The sequence below is a fragment of the Barbus barbus genome (genome assembly GCF_936440315.1).
Source record: "Barbus barbus genome assembly, chromosome: 8".
NCBI classification, from domain to species: Eukaryota; Metazoa; Chordata; class Actinopteri; order Cypriniformes; family Cyprinidae; genus Barbus; species Barbus barbus.
Window position 1 is genome coordinate 19921873 of NC_136736.1, and position 18688 is coordinate 19940560.

The 18688-nt window shown below is 36.6% G+C and overlaps 2 protein-coding genes across 2 annotated transcripts in view; one reads left to right on the forward strand and one right to left on the reverse strand.

The window, feature by feature from the left end:
- The window catches only part of LOC306874414 (inactive ubiquitin carboxyl-terminal hydrolase 53-like), a 32980-nt gene extending 17988 nt beyond the window's left edge, over positions 1–14992 (forward strand). Inside the window, exons 11-18 of the mRNA XM_079424449.1 lie at positions 4004–4114; positions 4268–4393; positions 6560–7193; positions 7274–7338; positions 9368–9434; positions 11573–12381; positions 12957–13041; positions 14428–14992. Of these exons, the coding sequence (XP_079280575.1) occupies positions 4004–4114; positions 4268–4393; positions 6560–7193; positions 7274–7338; positions 9368–9434; positions 11573–12381; positions 12957–13033 (1889 nt within the window). The 3' untranslated portion in view covers positions 13034–13041; positions 14428–14992. The remainder of the gene's footprint in view (positions 1–4003; positions 4115–4267; positions 4394–6559; positions 7194–7273; positions 7339–9367; positions 9435–11572; positions 12382–12956; positions 13042–14427) is intronic.
- On the reverse strand, positions 14439–17446 carry LOC306874415 (fatty acid-binding protein, intestinal-like). The gene is made up of 4 exons (XM_079424450.1): positions 17119–17446; positions 16807–16979; positions 15496–15603; positions 14439–15399 (listed from the first exon to the last, which is right to left on the reverse strand). The coding sequence occupies exons 1-4, from the start codon at positions 17183–17185 to the stop codon at positions 15349–15351; spliced, it is 399 nt and encodes a 132-aa protein (XP_079280576.1). The 5' UTR covers positions 17186–17446; the 3' UTR covers positions 14439–15348.
- Between the last annotated feature and the right edge of the window lie 1242 nt (positions 17447–18688).

Genomic DNA, 18688 nt, shown 5'->3' on the forward strand with positions numbered 1-18688 from the left:
TCACATACACAATTATACAAAGTATAACCAGCAGTGAAATGTAAGTCAGGTCCGCTCCAAGGACAGTGCAATTGTATAGAATACAAATATTAAGAAAAAGAAAAGTAGAAAAAAATAAAATAATAAAATAAAATAAAATAAAAGATAAAAAAATATAAATATAAATGTGCAGGTCAGTATGTTGTTGACATAAATAGTAATATAACAGGAATGTGCAAAAACAGTTGTACAGGGTATTTAAATAGCAGCAATATGAGGTAGAAAAAATTATGAATAGCTTATAGATATATTGATATTTACATGGAGTCAAGTGATGTTATGGCACAGAGTTAGAGTTTAGGAGCCTGATGGCCTGGGGGAAGAAGCTCCCCCTAAGTCTCTCAGTTTTTGCCATCAGGCTACGGAAGCGCTTACCAGATGGAAGCAAAGTGAATAGACGGTCACCAGGGTGATTTGAGTCCTTGATTATTTTAACAGCTCTATTTTTGCAGCGTTTGAGGTAGATGTCCTGCAGAGAGGGGAGAGCAGCCCCTGAGATGTGTTCAGCTAAGCGCACAACTCTCTGTAGTGCTTTGCAGTCCTGATTGGAGCTGTTTCCATACCACACTGAGATGCACTGAGTCAATACACTTTCTATGGTCCCTGAATAGAAAGTTTTCAGGATTGCTGGTGAGACCCTGAATTTCCTCAGCTGACGCAGATGGTACAGTCTTTGCCTGGCTTTCTTAACCTGTGTTTGGATGTGTGTAGTTCAAGTCAGGTTCTCGGAGATGTTTACACCGAGGTACTTGAAGCTACTCACCCTCTCCACAGGGGTCCCACTGATCATAAGAGGAGTGTAGGGCTGCTGCTGTCTCTTCCTAAAGTCCACGATCAGCTCTTTAGTTTTGCTTACATTCAGAGAGAGACAGTTGTCCTGGCACCATGATGTGAGTCTCTCTACCATCCAAGTGTGCGGTCTCATCATTGTTGGAGATGAGGCCCAGAACCACAGTATCATCAGCGAATTTGATAATAGATGTGGAGCTGTGAGAGGACACACAGTCATGCGTGTAGAGAGAGTAGAGCAGGAGACTCAGGACACGTTCAGGGTGATGGAGTTTGAGGTGAACTGGCCAACTTTCACCACTTGAGGTCTGCCGGTGAGGAAGTCTTGAATCCAGTCACAGAGTTTAGGCCGAGGTCTGTGAGTTTAGATGCCAGCTTGATGGGGACTATAGTGTTGAAAGCTGAGCTATAGTCAATGAATAGCAGCCTTACATAATTCCCATTGTTGCTGTCCAAGTGTGTGAGGGAAGAGTGGAGAACGCGAGAGATGGCATCGTCCGTAGATCTGTTTGGGCAAACTGAAGAGGGTCCAAAGTATCAGGTATGGAGGAGCAAATGTGGCTCTTTACAATTCTCTCAAAAACCTTCATGACTATAGAAGTGAGGGCAACTGGGCGATAGTCATTCAGGCATGAGGGTTTATTGTTCTTAGGCACAGGGATTATGACTGATTTTTTAAATGAGGTGGGAACCATGGAGGTAGCAAGGGACTCATTAAAGATAGAAGGGAAGAAACCAGCGAGCTGATCGGCGCAGGACCTCAGAACCTTATCGTTATTGTTTCTGTAGCTTGCTCGTTTAACGTGCTTACAAAGCTTAATGCTACATCCGTGAACTCGCTGACGTCAGAAGAACTCGCCCGGAACATGTCCCAGTCGACGTCATAGCCTCTGAGTGGGAGGACCAGCGTGTCACTACTCTCTTCACCGGAGGATCCTGAACGAGCCTTTGTTTGTATTCCGGTGTGAGGAAAATGTCGGCATGGTCCGATTTGCCAAAAGCCGGTAGTGAGCGGGCTTTGTAGGCATTCTTGAACTGAGTGTAGCAATGATCCAGTGTATTTGGTCCTCTAGTTGGACAGGATACGTGTTGATGAAAGTTCGGCATGACCTGCCTGAGGTTGGCTTTGTTAAAGTCCCCCGCGATGATAAAGGCAGCGTCAGGATGTTTGTTAATGTAGCCGCTGAGCACATCGTGGAGCTTAGACAAAGCCAAGCCGGTGTCTGCCTGTGGTGGAATGTACTATGATCGATGAAAACTCCCGGGGCAGATAAAATGGGCAGCAAATAATGGAAAGATGTTCCAGATGAGGCGAGCAGGAACGCGACAGAATGGAGATATTCCTGGAGTCACACCATTTCTTGTTAATCATGAAACATACTCCTCCACCCCTGGATTTACCGGCCTCTGCTGTTCTGTCCGTCCGAAAAACAGAGAAGTTATCACTTGGCATAACAGCAGTGTCCGGGACCGAGCGCGTGAGCCATGTTTCTGACAAACAAAGGTTGTTACAGTCCCTAATGTCCCTTTTCCTGAGTCTATCTCGAATCCCAGCGCATTTTCCACGGTGTTTCTTGATCCTTCGCCTCGGGGGGTTATTGTTTATCTCCGCGTTCCGAAGAATCTCCAGAGGCCATGCTGGATTCGTGGCTAAAGTGTCCTGGAACAGGTTGGTGTAGCGGTTTCCAATGTCCAAAAGTGTTTCTTTGTTATAGGTGATCAGTGCCGACGTGAGATGTGTAAAAAGAGAAAGTAAAACTAAGTAAAAAAAGTAAATAAAAACACAATCTTAGCGGAGCGATCTGGACGGCGTCCGAACACAGCGGCGCCATCTTAGATAGCGGCACCACCTATCAGTAGTGATAGACTGCTCACGCTGCCATGATTTCATCAAAGTTGCTAAGTTTTTGCTGGCATTAAATGATGGACTTGACGACAACATTACCTAAGAAAGTTTGGCTTTGAAAATAATGTTTTTCTCCGAAGTGAAAAAGAAAAAAAGAACATCAGTGAAATTGGTCATTAAAATTTGTTGTGGTCTTTTTTTGTATGCTTAATATATTTAACAAAGACTTTTAGACAGTACCATTTAAGAGCAACAACACTATTTATTAAATGATGTCAACATTTTATTTTATTCCTATGTGTACAGCTTGTGCTCCTGATCCCATTCCACCTTTTCTCTCCATCATTTATGCTGATCTCACGACCCTAGAAATAAAACTGGCAAAAAGCCAAACATTACGTAACAAAAAGTAAGCAAGAATTCAAAAAAGTTAAATAAAGTATTACTTTTGTTATCATTGTATTATTATAGTAATCATTGTATTAGTATTGGTGTGTTGTGTTCTCAAGGGCATGTTTCATGTTTTGATTAGTTAATATAAGTTTGTGATTAAAGATAAAATGTATCGATTGTTATAAATAAACTGCCTTTTTTTTAGTCTGCAGTCTTTTTTTCATTGTTTTGCAGTCAGGTCAAGATTATATAAGTAAAGTATTTCATGGTCATTTTCCTTTTTTTTAAGTTTTAATTCTATATTTCTCTTCAAGATAGATTATATTATGATTGATGTCGATTTAAATCCAAATAATTTTCTATTGTTTTATTTTGATGGTTTTAGTTTAACTGGATTATTATTTATGTTAAGTTACAGATTGCACTGCCTTATTTGATTACACAGAATCAATTTATAAAAGTCTTTCTCTGAAAATACATTAAAAGAGGTCGGTCTACAGCAGTATGATAGATAGCATTAAAATATTGTGCAACATGGTAATAATCATGTTTTATGTCCCTTGCATCATCATGTGCTATGGATGAAGGTTGTTTTTACTTGCAAGATTACACCAGTCAAAAGTCCAGACATAATTGTGTCATTTCAAACTCAGAATTCTTTCTTTCTTTCTTTCTTTCTTTCTTTCTTTCTTTCTTTCTTTCTTTCTTTCTTTCTTCCAAACTAAAGGTTTGGATTGACATGAGTCAATATTTTATTTTATTGTATTTTTTTAAATTCAGAACATTGCAAAGTATTGGCATGTAGACACAGTAGAGACAGTAGTAGAAAGAGGATGCAACCATGAGTAGAGAGAGTAATGCAAAGATAGAATATATAAAGTCTAATTTAATGTAGGTTTACCTCAGTGTTTCTCTGTCTCTCGTTCTCTTTGGCAGATACTCAGCTGCCAGGCTCTAAGAAACTGGACAGTGTGAGAGATATGAGTGCTGGTTCCCAACGAACAAATCAGGGATCCCACAAAACAATGCAGTCTTCAGCCAATCGGTGTAAGTCATCATGATTAGTTGTTCGTGTCCACACAATATTTTATGCTACCATGAAACGGTTAAAAGAAACAAACAATGTTTGGAGAAATTGCATTAGAAACATACTGATATGATGAAAGTCACAAAAAAAATTCTCCCTTTTCAATGTCCCAGTTAAAGTGCTTCCAGAAAGTCCCAGCAGGTTCCGAGAGTCTTCCAGAGATTTTTCTCATCGAGGAGGAGGACAGAGAAGAGAGAGTGAAAGAAGCTACCGAAGATCAGACTCTCTCCAACACAAAGGTATGTTAATAAAAGATACAAATTTATAATGAAATATTTGTGTTATTAATTCTAAAATGAATTATCCTGTGCACAGTAGCCTTTGTAGTGTTTGTTGTATTTTTCTATTAAATAAATACAACAAAATAACTGCTCCTATGATGTTTCATACAGAATATGTGTCATACAATAATTGTACCTTTTTACTAATGTGCTTATAAGATATTTAGACTTTAATCTTATTATAGTGCTAGTATAGAGTAGACTATGCTTCATGCATTCATTTTACCTTGGAGTTTTTGCATTTTGTAATTCATGGAGATTTGTGTGTCAAACATGTAATATGGTTTCCACTGGTAATATGCATCAGTCATGAGACATCATCCACAGGCCAAAACAGAACTGCCTTTTCATGAGCACTAGAGCCCTTTTAGCATAAGCTGATTTTAGACTTTTAGCTTGGTACTATAGTCCTGTGTTTTTTTACTACTTCATGTCTCTGAAATGAGGTTTCATATTTGAGACAGTATAAAAATAATTGTAATATTTCAGATATATATTTCGATGGTGTTAGTAAATTCAGACATTTGATAACATCAGATTTTATATTGCTACATTTTTTAATGCAAATATTATCCACAACTGACTTGACAGAAATCCCAGTTAACTATTAAATAAGTAAATGCACGAAACATTTTAAATTTACAATGAAGTGAAATGTGGCGAACCATACATTTGTGCTCTGTATTTAACCCAGCCAAGTGCACACACACAGCAGTAAGTAGTGAACACACACCCAGAGCAGTGGGCAGCCAATGCTGCGGTGCCCGGGGGGCAGTTGGGGGTTCGGTGCCTTGCTCAAGGGTCTCACCTGTCGTGGTATTGAAGGTGGAGAGAGCACTGGTTATTCACTCCCCCCACCTACAATCTACTGTTCGCAGAAGACTTCATGAACAAAAGTACAGAGGCTACACCAGAAGATGTAAACCACTCATTAGCAAGAAGAATAGGAGACGAGCCTCAAAAATTATGGGACAAGGTTTTATGGACTGATTTTATGGACCAAAGTGATGGAAAGGCTAAAGTTTGGAGGAAGAAAGGATCTGCTCATGATCCCAAACATACAAGCTCATCTGAAACACATTATTATGAATTACACATTACACAGGTAATGTAATGGCTTAGGCTTTCATCGCTTCTTCTGGGACAGGCTCATTAATCTTCATAAATGATGTAACAACACATGATGGCAGCAGCAAAATTAACTCGGAAGTCTACAGAAATATTTTGTCTGACAATTTACAGAAAGATGCAACCAAACTGATTGGGAGATCCTTCATCATGCAGCAAGATAATGACCCAAAACATAGTGCCAAAACAACAAAGGAGTTCATCAGGGGCAAGAAGTGGAAGGTTTTAGACTGGCCAAGTCAATCTATGCATTTTACCTGCTAAAGAAGAGACTGAAGGGAGTAACCCCCCAAAACTGAATGAGGCTGCGGTGAAAGCCTGGAAAAGCATCACAAAAGAAGAATGCAAACGTTTGGTGATGTCAATGGGTCACAGGCTTGATGCAGTTATTGAAAGCAAAGGATTTGCAACTAAATATTTTTCACTTTAATTTATGTTAATTCTATTTGTTCCAATACTTCTGGTAACACGAAAAATGGGTGGGTTCAAACAAAAGGTGCTATCTTCTAAGTTGTGTATCAGATCCAGATGAAAATACCTGTAAATAAAAGCTGAAATGTTAATCTCTCATCTCCATCTTTTGATGTCAAACCCAAATGTTTACAGTCTACAGCAAAAATAAAGGAATTGGCCTTACTGTACCAATCCTTTTGGAGGGCACTGTATATATATATATATATATATATATATATATATATATATATATACACACACATACATATAAAGTCTAATCTCCTCTAGTGTCACAAAATATGACAACCGGAAAGTATTGTGTCTTAATTTTGAACAATGCATCAACTGCTTTAACATTGGACTTATATCCCTTTTTTTTTTGGCAATCATTCTTTCCATTAAATTCTGTTATTTAAGACATTTCTACATTTTGGCTTAGTATTCCAAATATATTTTGGGCCATTGTATATTTGTATATATAATTTTAATTACTTACTAATGAAATAATATTTTTATTATTATTTACTTTATTTGTTTTTTTAGATATGATGTATCCTCGATCATCTTCTCCCCCTGAGAATGGGCCGAGGTTTCATTCTGACCAGAGACAGAGAACTCTTCCCTCACATTCTTCAGCACACCCTCGTGTATCACCCCAGGAGTCCACCCGCTCAAACCAGGGAATGGCCACTGGCTCCAGTCGTCACGTTGATTCATCATCCCTCTGCCATCGTGGGTATACAAGTCTCGCTGAGCGTGGCAAGTCCAAGCCATCATGGAGACCAGTGCGAGAGGTTCTGAATGTAGACAGTGTGCTGAGCGAACTAGAGCGGCGTCAGCAGCAGGGTGGGAGCCCTCGATGTGTCCGTCGATTTGGCCACGAGAGAGGACTGATGAAGGAAAAACAAAAAGGTCTGATGACTATTTATGAAGATGACTCACGTTTGGAGACTGAAAGTCAAAGCTCCCAGGAGTCTCAGCGACAGATGATGGTGACAAGGCCTAAAGGTGGAGCAAATGTAGCACAGCGGAGTGATAACTGGATGATTCAGAGGACAGAATCAGGATATGAGAGCAGTGATAGGTTGAGCAGTGGTTCCACCAATCCTGACTCTCCAGGTGTTGAGAACTTCACAAGCAAAGAGCTCAGACTCAGTCAAGATGCACAGCACCTCAGGTAGGAGAAATTAAGTGATGATAGGTGTGTGATTTGTCCTTTGGATTCCTTGTTCTTGATTCAGTGTTGTATTTCCTCAGGGATCAAGGCCATAATAACCAAGGTGACTCAAAAATGGAGTCGGTGCGTTCTCCGCTGTACCACAGTGAGTATTAATCAAACGCCATGCCACATGGTTTCTGGTTTAAACCTGTTTTGTTCAATTTGCCTAAAAGCAAATCATACTATCATAATCAGAGTTTAAACAGCTGATAAAAACATCAAAATGATCCACAAGTAACCCACGTGACTCCAGTCCATCAATTAACATCGTGTTAAGTTATACACTGCATGTTTGTGAGAAACACATACATCATTAAAGCGCTTCTGGCTAAAATACCAGTCGGTAATGCATAATAATATATCATCATCCAGTGAAAAAAAGTCCATCCCCTGTTGTCCTCTCACATCAAAAGCTACCAATATATTATTTGATCTGTGCAGATTTCTCTTAATATTCAGACAAGATTACTTTTTCACTGGAGAAAGCAATATTATGGATAGAGGACTTGTATTTTAGCCTGAAGCAAGCACATTTTATTACAAACTTATCTTTTGCTTCACAACACATTAATCGAATAACTAGACCTGTTTTAACCTCTTTATTCAGAGGACACCCATTAATCAAGTATATGGTCTTTATAATGAAAAATCTTTGTACTTTGTATGAATGTCTTTGTCTTTGGGAAAATAAATAGTTTTGATTAATATTAAATAAAAATTAAGTTTTTGAACCAAACCATACATATAATGTGAGAATACTAATACATTTGAGAAAACTAATAAATTTGCCTGCAATTTGAGTATTTTTAATTTTTTTAAGTTGGTCCAAAGTATAATATTTTTTGTGTAGTTAATTTGCTTGTTTTAAGATTTTAAAACAGAAGTCCTGGCCCAGCCAGTGGCCCATATTCTTTAGCGATGTTGAGCTTTGGTGCTCATATAGGAGAGGTTGGTTTGAATCTAGTCTATGATTTCTGTCTCCTGTCCTTTCTACCTCTTTTCTTTCTGTCATAGAAAGTGGTAAAATGCCCAAAAAACATCTATGTTTTATTTTCTTTGCTTTGTAATTAATTAGCATTTCGTATTTAGTGTAGAAAGAGGCACCAAGTGTAACGTCGTGTCACAAAATGCACTTGTAAATTCTATTTCATGAATCACCATGTCATGCTCATTTTGTACATAGTTTTGACAAAATACATATCTCATTCACAGAATGAGCATTTCAGGTCATGTGTGGCACCTCATTGTGTCTGTTTTAGTTTAAGCTATATATGAAATCAAGCTCCATCAAACCCCAAAAGAGAGAGTTGTTCCAAAAGACTGAATCATCTTCAGTTTTGTCATGTTTTTATATACTTTGTGATTTTACGCAGCTGTAATTCTCACTAATTCCATGGTAGCACATGGAAGCATGCCAAAAACAGAAAATCCCCTCTCTCCCCTTCTTCTACTTCGCAAGAGACAGAAGCAGCTTAAAATTTAAAACACTTTGCCCCATTAAAGACTGATATATATTGCATTGGAACACAAAGATGAAGGCAGAAAAGAGATAAAAAACCAATTCTTTATCATTTTAAATTGCACTGTGGTCGATCAGGCTTGTGTGGTAGTCTTGTGTGGCAGGTAGCTCCTAGTCCTTCAAATCCACATGCACTATTTAAGAACCATCTTGGTTTCCCAGAAGTCATGGAATTTTAAAGCCCCTTCTTAGTAAAGAGAAAAGCACCAGAAGCCATCAGGACAGCACACAAAGACTGAAATACAAGAGCACTGTAAAAGTAAAAAATGCAAAAACATCATTGTAAAATTGTAAAATGTATTCTATAAGCTTACTGAAGCCCAAATCTTTGACTTAGTTAGAGCACGTGTCGTATCCCGTGGCTTTATCCTCGCATGGAGCACAGCAGGTTGGCAGGAAAGAGATGAATAGTCTGTCTATTTATAAATAAGTGAGTAGGATGTGTCCTAGTGAGTGTGTCTGTGCCCACTGCGATCCAGCTAGGAGGATTTTGGCAGTTCTTTTCCTCTGTCGCTACACACCCATGGCAGAGATGCAAAAATTCACCTTTTAGGCTTTATTGTCTGTTGTTTGATGTCTCATGAAATAAATGATTGCACATTTGTTCCCTCAGGTAAACATTTGGTTAAAATTCAGGGAAAGAACTCAGAACATCTCATGAAAGGCAGCCCAAGTTCAAGGTATTTACAGGCTTTGTCTTTACATTTATAACAGCATTTCATGGTGATATTTCAATCAAAATTTGCCTTAGGGAATATCAAAGAAAACAATTATTTGAATATATAAACAAAATCTAAAAAAAAAAGTAATGTACTTGACAGCTATGCATATAGGTCAATTATGTGATGATCAATTTGTTATATCTATTAATTTATTCATTAATATATTAAAAATGTATTTCCTACCATTATTTAAATACGCTGTTGTTTTTAATTAATTAATAAAAAATTATATTTTTTTTAGGGGCACAAAATTAAAAAAGTGAAGGTGATATGGCATCATATTGAAGGAAAAATTATACAAATATCTTAACAAAATTGCTCCATTAAGTATGTTTTAAAAATATTGTGAATATTTGCCACCATATCAAAGTTTTGCGTCTTGACTAAAGGGGCAGTCATACTATACTTTTTGTTTCATTGACCTCTATTCATACGCATACAAATGCTGGAGACCGGAAACATAACCTCTTGTAAAGATGTTTTGCATTTTGTTGTGTTCCAAAGTTTAATTTTGGTGAACTCTGATTTGTGAATTTGTATTATGTAAAGAAGTGTGACCAGTAGAATACCATTTATCATCATTTGTTATATTTTGAATAAAAAAAAAAAAAGACACAGCAGAGCATGACGTCATATCACTACCAGTAAAGTGTTAAAGCGTTAAAATGTGTAGTGTGACTGCCCCATAACAATGAAAAACATAATATTTTGTAAACTTAAAGATGCCGTCCGTAACTTTTTTTGGTTAAAAATGATCCGAAATCAATATTTGAGCAGTACATAACCAGCCAGTGTTCAAAACTATCGCTTTACTTTAGCCCGATTCACAATGGTTAGCTTCTAATAATGTTTTCTAATTTGAGTGGTACAGGTAGGTTTTCGCAGGAAATTCGAGCATGGTACTGCGTCATTACATCACGTCTGTAAACATAAAGAAGTTGTCCCAGCTATTAGGCTATCGCATGTGAGGATCCTGCAGGTGGCAGATCGTTTATAGCCTTTTCTCACAGCAGCTGGAATAATTAAATGTATCATTTTGATGGTGGATTGTAATCATGTGAATGAAATTAAATTATATTCCAGTTTTAAATGTGCTTCTGATTACAGATAGCCTGGGATTACACAAAATATGTATTTGAAATAAAACCAGTTCGAATGAAGCATAATTTGATTTTTGGGTTAAAAGAATTTCTTAATATGAAATTCTAATGGTATGACAATTAGATTAAACTGTACAGAAATTGAAATCTACACGCTAATACACACTATACTCATAGTCCCGCAATGCTGATGTTAACATTAATAATTTGAGAATAAAGTATAACAATAATAATAATTTGCACGGTTTGATGTGATATGAGCTAACCGATTGTTATATTTAATCACCATTGGTAGCGCGATGTATTGTAATGATTTTTTCCTCAGTTGGTCAGAACAAACGTGGCAGACATGTTACTTACTTGTTCAGATGGCAATATGCGGTGAAATGTTTTATTTGGGTCATATATTCCAAGACATATGCTAGAATCTGTGATTGCAAAGTACAGTAAACATCCACACCGATTTATCCGCGCTGGACTCATGCCAGAGCACATCCCACGCAAGGAAGATAATTCCGCAAGCAGCTGCAATTCCAGGTTTTCAAACAGAGATGGTGACAAAGAGGCAAAACTTATGGACTGCAGCTTTAAGATATTTGAACATATGTTATTACTTAATGGTTATACCACATGACTTATAACGACACTTTGTTATTACATAATTTATTTTTTTTCTTGAAAATGTTTTAAAAGTTTTTATGAACCATATGAAACCACCATTAATGCAAGAATGCATTTGTTTTAAACTAGATTTGCAAATAATTTTTCCTTTTATTTATCATGGACAACTATATGCCATTGACAGCTTTACAGCAGAAATCTATAGGTCAAGTGTATAACAGTCCATTTTGGTGAACTGGATTTAGTTTTATTAGTTTGTGTTTACAATCTAAGGTAAAGGTGGAGAAACTTGATGAGTGGAGATGAAAATGTTAAATGTTGTGAAATGGTGTCATCTAAAGGTGACATCTAAATACATGTGTTCATTCTTCACAGAAGGAAGCTGAGATACTCATCTTGTGGTGCCAAGAAAGGGGGCAATGCAGAGAAAGACCCATCGACTGGTGAACTTCAAGCAGAGCAACAGGAAGTTTCCATGCGATGGCACCACAGCCCAGAAAGCCCCCTACTGCGACGCCTGGGCAAGATCAGCAGTTCAGAGTATAACAGTTCTGATGAACTCACTAACCCTCTTTCAGAGCAGGAAGACAGCGCTTATCGTTCCAGCACCAGTGAAGTCGCTCCACACGAATCACCGGGTCCTAATCACAGTTACCTGTTGCAGCCAAGGGAAGAATCAGCCATAGCTCCATCGATGCCAACTTACTCCAAACATGCACAGCGGCCCATCGAGATGAAGACTCCACCCTTCCGTCCCAGAATTTTACAGGAGCCATCACAGACAGCTTCCAGAGCCTCCGGTCGTGCTATTCCATCATCGCACACCACTGCAGTACACAGGCGGATGGAAGTCAACGGCACATGCCCAAGCTCATCAGATGTGAGCTCCAAATCAGGTTCTGACCAGGAGAGAGGGGATCAGGTGTCCAGCGAGCCTGAAGAAAGAACTTGTGGTTGGGATAAGCCATCTGCTTCAGTGTCTCCAGGATCTGGAGTGGCGCTGACTACTTATTTCTCTGTGGATAATTGTATGACAGACACCTACAGACTAAAGTATCACCACCAGAGGCCGTTGGTCCTCTCCATGCCTGAGCCAAGAGGAGCTGTCAAGGATGCGAGAGACCCAGGACTCTCAAGCCGCATAGAGAGCCAATCTGAGCGTGCCAAAAATAAGCCTGACCCTGGTATGTTAAAGCTCAGCTGATCTGTTCAATCAGTCGTTGATATATTATTATATTGCCATTACCATTCAAATGTTTGGGTCAGTAAGATGTTTTTGAAAAGTCTCTTGTTCTCACCAAGACAAATTTATTTGACCAAAATACAGTAAAAAAAATTAATTAATATTAGAATAAAACCTGTTTTTATTTTAATATATTTTAAAATACAAGTTTAAAGCAAAATTTTAAGCAGCTATTACTGTCACACGATCCTTCAGAAATCATTCTAATATGCTGATTTGGTGCTCAGGAAACATTTATTAAAATGTTTGTGCTGCATAATATCTTTGTGAAAACTGTAATATATTTTTTCAGTATTCTTTTATTACAAAATGCAAAACAACAGCATTTATTTAAAATGTGTAATTTTGTAATTTTAATGTTACGTTTGTAACACGTCACTTTTGTTTACTTGCTGAATAAGAGTTAATTTCTTTACATCTTTCTGATCTCAAACTATTAAACAGAAATGTATGTATGTATTTAATAACTTACTAACTGTAGTTAGTAGCTTAACTAAATTAAATTATCCTTTCCAGGCAATAGCAACAATAAGCCCACTGCTAAATGGCACCCTGTCACTTCAAAAGGGCTAGATGAACATGGATATTTGTGAAAGTTATGGTAAGTTCTCACTAAACCTTCAGATACGTTTTTTTTTTCTGTTGGCTCAAATCCCAAAAAAATATAAATCTTTTTTTAGCAATGTACTGACTTTAAACACTTTATTGATTTCATTAGATATTGCATTAGGTAACACAAACTAAGAATGAACTGTACATTTAGAGAATGTGAATTATTAAATGCAATTGTTCATAGTTAGTTCATGATACCCACTATCTTATGTTAACAAATACTTATTGTAAAGTTAATTATTTATATCAATGGCTGTGATCCTCTACTTTACTGCAGTACAATGCTATGGTTTCGGTCAGAAATTTTCAAAAAGTTTATTTTTGTCTGAACCTGACAACCAGGCTCATTGATCGATAATTTTAAACACACAAGCTACACTGATAAGTGAGAAGGATAATTTGTCATTTTACTTTTCTACACTTACAGCTTTCTAGTTACTTTGTATTTATTGCTTTCTCATATACAGTGTAACATTTCATTAGAATAGAGATGAGCTAACACAGCAAACATCAGCCATTTTTCATCTAAATAACACACAGCGGAGAATTGTGCTTAGAAACACCATAAAAGAACATAAAGCAGTGAAAATGTTTTCAAGCTTTGGACAGCCAAACATTTAGCTGAGCCAAGCAAACTAAGATTGTTACAAGGCAGTGGTTCATGCAGTGCTCTATTATTTTGATAAAGAACGTGAAAGGAGATGGGCTAGTGGTGAGAACATAATAGAGATACTGGCTGGTGAATTTGTTACCATAGTTAGCTGGATTGATGGTAGAATTTGTTTGTCTTAAACATACCTTTGTTAAGGAAAAGGCAAACAATGAATAATGAACAAACACAATGGGCACTACTATTTTATAAAATTCCTTGAGTGATTTCATTTGGGACTGAATTGGGAACAGCATATTAGCATACTAGACTTACTATTTCTGCCAAATAAACATATAGTAAAATAGTGAGAGTAGTGTTAACTAAAACTATTTAAAATCATTTTCATTATCTGAACTAAAGCTGAAATCAAATCAAATATAAACATTAGTTGAAAATGTTGCCTTGGCAACTAACTAAAATAAAATTAAAAAGCAAATAAAACAACTAATAAAAATGACAATCACATAAAATCATTAAGCTAATTTATAATATTAATAAGCACTATAATAATAAATAAAAATGCCAAATAATACTAAATTAAGTCACATAGTTTGTGAAATTGCGCTTTGAGATAATAATGAATGAATAGTTGTGTTCAGGCTGACTGGTGCTTTATGTATTTATAAACATCTGTTCATCCATCCATTCTCCAAACTGCTTATTGTTTGTAGGGTCACATGTATTTAAAAACAATGCAATACAACCAGTCTTCTTTCTTATCAGGTCCTGGTGACCCAGTGAGAAGTAATGCAAGAGAATTGCCAAAGAAGTTGAAAAAATATGGATTGTTTTTGTACTTGTAATTAAAATGTATTTGTATTTGAGGGGCAGCATAGGAGAGACTTGTCCTTTTGTACCCTCTTCCTGTAAATTGTGATGTTCCAGTATCTTATAAGAGCCATCCACTGGAGGGCAGTATGCACTTTGGCTTGAATCAGTATTTGCTTGTGAAAAGGAATGACCATTTTATGCTGAATATCAAATTGATTGTCTTTTACTGAATTGTGACAGGTAACAGAGTATATATATAACAAAGAATTGTCAGAGTCTTAAAGAGAAAAATAGCAATTGTGTTATTGACTTTAATTTTATTGCAAATGAACCTTAGTATATACTCCCTAGAGGTTGTTTGTGGAGTGCCTTCCTGCGATTTTTTTCATGCAAAACACTGACCTGATACAAAATAAATGAATAATGTAAAATGATATCCACTATATATTTTTGGAGATGTCTATGCAGTTATTTTTATTCTTTGTTTAATAAACTTCAAATGTTCAATCACTGGTGCAATATGTTTCTTTGTACTGTATGTGTATTTTTTCAATCTAAATGTACTTTCCTTCTTGAAAATCCACGATCATGCTCTACCTGTGCTGACTCGTTGTAATTCTATTTGAAATAAGTTACTTCAACATGAATCATGACACGTAATAAGACTGCTCACTAAAGGATGTAAAAATGGCTTTATTACCACAAATATCAAAACTCACAGTGCAAATGACACATGATTTACATACATGCTTTGTAAACATTAGGGCTGACAATTGTTAAAACCCTAATTTTCAGGTTGAACATCCATGGTTACATCCATGTAAAAGTTCCCTAGAATTGTAATTTTGAAATGTTCGGAATGCTGATGTCATTTTAACCCCTCTTGAAAATCCTCTTGGCCTCAACTCCTTCATAGGTATAGCTCTGTAAGCAAATCAAATAAAAAAAAACCTCAAAATGTTAGACAACACAAGTTTTGATCTGAGGCTCTGTCTTCATTCGTAATTAACAACAACTCACCTGTACAAGTTCATCACCAATAATCTTCCTGGATGCTATTAGCAACTTTCCGTTGTCTTTGCGTGTGAATGTCCCCTTAAGCATGTCACCCTCCATGACCCAGGATCCCTGCAAGCAGAAGGTCTATGGTCAGACTCAGTTTGAACTGGGCAGTTATAAGTCTTAGTTCACCGGTAACTGATTGTTTCTTCAGCAGGCTTGTATGGAGGGTGTTATTAAAGTTACATATTCGTGTCTGTCACTCAAATATTCGAAGTGTGAACTTTGTAGTTTCCACTCCCGTTAGAAAAGCACATAGATTAAGCAATTAACCAGCTTGCAAAATTCAGTAAACATGACGTGTGACACTGATTTAACGCAAAAAGAGTTAATGTATAACATCACAATTCCATGTTATTGTTTGCATCACCATTCAGCACTGCTCAACATGCATCTCAACCTTTGCCTTTGACCATTACACATTCAGAAAAAAGGTACAAAAGCTGTCACTGGGGCGGTACCCTTTCAAAAGATGTTTGTACCTTATTTCAGTATACATCGAAGGTGCATATTAGTATCCAAAGTGTACATATTAGTACTGCCTCAGTGATTTCGTTTGTACCTTTTTTTCCAAAGGAGCTTTTTGCAGCAATGCCATAGAAAAACCACTTTCGGTCACCCAAAAAACCTATAAGCTCTTAAAGGAACATGTTTTATTTAGTGTGAAGAACAGTTTATATAATATAAATAACATTTTTCCTCCATAAAGAACCTTTTTGTGCAGTAAGAGTTTCCATGGATGTTAACCCATGATTAACATCCATGGAAGGTGATTTTGGGGTCCTTGAGATGTTTTGGCATGCCCTGATATTTGTGCTTATTTCAGCTACTTATAATATACTATTGACCAACATGTAATTTTTTGCATTCAGCTCAAACTGTGCTACAATAATATGTGACCAAGATGGATGTACATGTTTGCATTTTTTAGAAAAAAAAATATTATGCGTGGTTAGTAAGTTTTGGTGGGGGAAAAAATATAGCTGAAATAAGGCCAAAAAACCCACATTAAATAGTTCTGAATAAGACTTTTGATTAATCAGTCTTGTAGGCTAGAATATGTACTTCATAATTATGTGAAAATCATTCTGCTTACTCATTCACAGAAAACAATATATTGATTAAAAGACATATTTTGTGATCGAAAGCCTATATGCGAGGGAGTCTTTATGGAATCCCTTTATGGGGTCTTTATGGAATCATAAGGAACCTGCAAATAAGGAACCTTTAGACGTATATAAGACCAAAAACACCTAAGGTCAATGTGCTTACTGTGAGCTCAGTGCCGTCTGCAAGAGAAAAGTCAAAGGTGACGCCCAGAGTAAAGTCAATTTCCACTGTGCGGAAAGTGCTGACTTCCTTCAAGTGGAACTTGTCTCCAGTCTGCTCCACGGTGATCTTCAGGTTGTCATGAGAAGCTAGTTTCCTTTTAACCACGTTGATGCCTGTTGAAGATATGCAGATCACGTGCACCTTATAAATAATGACTGACTGAAGCACTGACTGACTGAAATTCAAAGAATCTTGAAGCGTTTGATCTCGGATCCAACAATTCACAGGCTATGCTTAATTTTGTCCACTCACCCATTTCTTCCATGAACTTCTCATAGTTCTCATTGCGGTCGACTTTCCAGTTCCCGTTGAAGGTCATGATGACAGACTGCTGTGATTCTGACAGTGACCTAACTTTACCCTGTGACTGTCTTTTATACCTGTGCGAGTGACAGCACGCTGTCTTATCTAAGTATTATCTTCATGCTGATGTGGCTGAGTAAAGCTCAACCGAGTATAAATCTCACCCTCCCTCCAGGCTATACATTACACACACCAACATGCCTTGTGTCTTCATTAATTGTGCAAAAGCGTGGAGGCTTCAAGTCATTCCATGAGAACAAGTGCTCACTTGTATTGTGTGGTCAAATATTCACATGGCAGTAGTGTCTTTGTTGTTCGCACACAAAGTCCTGCTTTTGTTTGAATTGTTTGCTGTTTAAACAGTGTAGGGTGTGTCTGTTCATTAGCTGTGGTTTATGTAGCAAGAACTATTTAGATAATGAATTTTAACAAGCGTAGTTTGACATCTATTAAACATGTCGAGAACTGTGAAAGGCTCACCATCTTACTGAGAATTATTTGCTGTTATTGTATACAATGATTCAAGTATTGAGGGGAAAGAGCTGTGGCATATTTTCTGATAATAAACATTTTAACTAATAATTCTACAAGACATGCCAAATATGAAATCAAAGCAACATGTCGGGTGGAAGTTTCATCTGGAGACTCCATGAAAAGATAAAGAGATATGATAATCTCTGATAATGCTTTATTTAATCATTACCTCAGTCTTAATCTCTCAACGATACCTTTGGTATCGTCCCATTGAAAGCGAAGATAAGAAAAACTCTAAACTAATTTATGATATTTACACTTTTAAAAAGTTCACAAAGTTATTGTCATATGTTTACCTGCAGAGTCTGCAAAATATGAATTATTAGTAAATATTTAGTTAAAGCTGAATTTTCAGCAGCCGTTACTCCTATCTTCAGTTATGTGATCCTTCAGAAATCATTCTTTTATAATTGAACATTTATTATTATTACTATCAATGTTAAAAACAGTTGAGCTGCTTAATATTATAATGGAAACCATCAAACAGGACATTTGATTAACGGAAAGGGGGAAAATAGCATTTATTTGAAATATATTTTATATCTATATAACATAGTATACATATTTTTTTGTTAATTTTGATCGATTTAATGCCTTCTTATAAAATAAAAGTATTAATTTCTTTCAATTAAAAAAACAAATTCTGCATAATATGTGGTTTTACAAATCTTGTGCCTCTGTGGTTCATAGACTGTAGGTATGATTATCTGCTTTTTTCCTGCACAATTGTATGAAACATGAAAGGTTGTTTATTAATCAGGATGAAGTCATGCTTGGTTGCTGTAATCCGATATTCTTGTGATTTGAACTTGAACTCTATCACTGGGGCATCAACTATCTTCCTATTGACTCTTAGCTTAGACACAATTCAAAACTATTTCTATGACATTTTAATCTTTTTTATTACATAATCAGTAGTGTACTTGGCATGGTGTTGTATTTTACTACAGAGGGGTAGTAACTGCTAGCACAGTCAATGTCCAGA